This window comes from Diceros bicornis, chromosome 34, assembly GCF_020826845.1.
Source record: "Diceros bicornis minor isolate mBicDic1 chromosome 34, mDicBic1.mat.cur, whole genome shotgun sequence".
In the NCBI taxonomy this organism is placed as follows: domain Eukaryota; kingdom Metazoa; phylum Chordata; class Mammalia; order Perissodactyla; family Rhinocerotidae; genus Diceros; species Diceros bicornis.
In genome coordinates, this window is record NC_080773.1 from 30,218,860 (window position 1) to 30,221,165 (window position 2,306).

Sequence of the window (2,306 nt, forward strand, 5' to 3'; positions counted from 1 at the left end):
ATGGCTGTTCCTGTTTTATGAAAATTTACTACTATCCCATAAGTATTAATGTCTGAAAAAGTTATTATATCAGATTGAAAGTTACCTACTTAACTCTTGATTGTTTCAGGAACTGCTGTTTTAACGTTGCATAGACTCTGAACCTCTCCACTGCAAACATTAATAAAATTTCAATTACATCAATATTAACATTATAATAATGTTTCATTTACATTTCTTATTGATTTTGTTGTTTATTTAGAAGCAGAGGTTCAGCCTGTCTTATTTACCACACCTTATAACGTGAATGTCTCAAAACTGTGGTTATAGGCTGAAGAAGCCTAGTGTAAAACAACTCACCACTGTGAATACACATAAAATTCAGAAATTTATGAAAAGTTTAGGAGATTTTGTATTCCATTCCAAGCAAAGCAGACCCAAGATACTCTTGCATCATGGCTCAGGAGAATGTAGGGGCTCACAGTTGGAAAACATGCAGCTATTAGTGTAGAAGTGTTCCTCAGCCACAAACTGGGATTGTTAAAAACTGCCAAACAAATGTGGAAGATAGAGGAGAGAGTCCACAAAGATACAAAGGTGCAAACAAGGACAAGTATACTTTGCATAGCTGTGGACTCAGGGGAGGATCTGGGAGACAGATTTTTCCTATGTATGTATTGAACCTGCTGCTTGTGCCTGTGCAAGATGAAAACCATAAAGCCACTGGCCCAGACCATCAGAATCAAACAGAAACCATTACGACATAATATCAATGCTACATAGAGTTTTGGTGTGATGTTGCCATGAAGTATGTCATAACAGTAGTCATAATCTCTTTTCTGTATGAAGTTTGTGTTGTTCTTTTTATGAGTCATATGCAGAGGGAGTATAATATTTAGCATCATGTTCAAGATCCAGCAGAAGATACTGGAGGTTCCTATGTACTTGGGGGCCTTCACTTTAAGCTCTGCCCACCTGGAGTTCAAAGGGCTGATCATGATGGCCTGGAAGACACTCAAGAGGCAAGTGGTGCCAATGGACACATCCCTGCTCACTCTGTGAACATAGAAAACATGTCTGCATGCAAAATCATTGAGGAAATCTTTCAATCCAAAACATGCCATCATCTGGGGGACTCCTCTAGAAAAAATAACTAATAGATTGGCTATAGTCAGATTCTTGATAATCAAATCTGTGGACCTAAACTTGCATCTTGTCAAGTAAAGGAAGAGATGAAAACAAAGAACGGACAAATTCCCCAGAATTCCAACTATAGTTTGTAATGAAAGGATTATTCCTATGGCCAAATCCCTGGTGGCCATTCTGTCAAATCCCAGGAAGTGATTGTCATCTTCTGAGCTAGAGATTCCTGCATGGGGAAATGAGGCATGAGCTACATGCATCATGTCAACTGAAATGCTCCACTTACAGTCATCCCAACATACAAATAGTTATTTATAGTATTTTTTTCAGGTTTCCAAGAGTTGAATGTATAAGATTTAAAGAGCTCTCACAATATGTATCACTTCTACAAAGGCCATAGATGTAGTGAACCCTGTATTCTGCCTAACTTCATGAAACAGTCAGTACTAGTATTTTTATTCAAAAGAGAAGGAGCACTGAAGCAGATAAAGTTCAGTGATTTATCAAAGCCAAACTGTTTTTATGGGAAAGGTGGAGTGTGAACCTGGCCAGGCTGGTATAATGGCTCTGCATTTAAACACAGAGTGGTTCTAACAAAGCTAAAGTTGGCTGTGTTCTTCCAAAAAATACAGATGCGTATTTAGACATTTCCATACCTTGTCATTTTATTGTAGATTGGCAGTGTTTTATTTTTTTCTAACAAGCTTCCATTTATGTGTAAATATTTATTATATAGACCAATAAAAATTATTAATAAATATTTAGATATCTCAATAAAATGTACATGCTCTTATTATACTATGAAAGAGTGCACTCTTGGCTTTTTTGCAATTCCAGCAGAAACACTTATTTGCTTTTATGGCAGGATGGAATGACACCTATCACATGCAACACTGAACACTCTGGCATGCCCTAAAATGTGAGACCTGAAACACCAATATGTGATAAATTAGTGTAGAGGTAAAACTAAATATTAGTACTTTCAAATAGTAGCAAATCTGTTCATCACATGACTTAAAATTTGTTGTCAATAAGTGAAGTTTTGTGAACATTAAATTATAAAAAACATCTAGAAAATATATTCTCTAAGATGTAAAACCATGTTATTTTATAAGTTGAAATTCTATAGCTTGGAATTGATATGACAGTATTTTTAAACTAGAGAATAGAACACAAGATACTTT

The 2,306-nt window shown here is 35.7% G+C and overlaps 1 protein-coding gene across 1 annotated transcript; it reads right to left on the reverse strand.

Annotated features, from left to right (window-relative positions):
• Positions 1–368: 368 nt before the first annotated feature.
• Positions 369–1,301, reverse strand: LOC131397695 (vomeronasal type-1 receptor 4-like). Its single transcript, XM_058530763.1, has one exon. The coding sequence runs from the start codon at positions 1,299–1,301 to the stop codon at positions 369–371; it is 933 nt and encodes a 310-aa protein (XP_058386746.1).
• Positions 1,302–2,306: the final 1,005 nt, after the last annotated feature.

Coding starts and splice junctions, on each gene's coding strand:
- LOC131397695 (XM_058530763.1), bottom strand. CDS start 1,301: ATGGCCACCAGGGATTTGGCCATAGGAATAATCCTTTCATTACAAACT.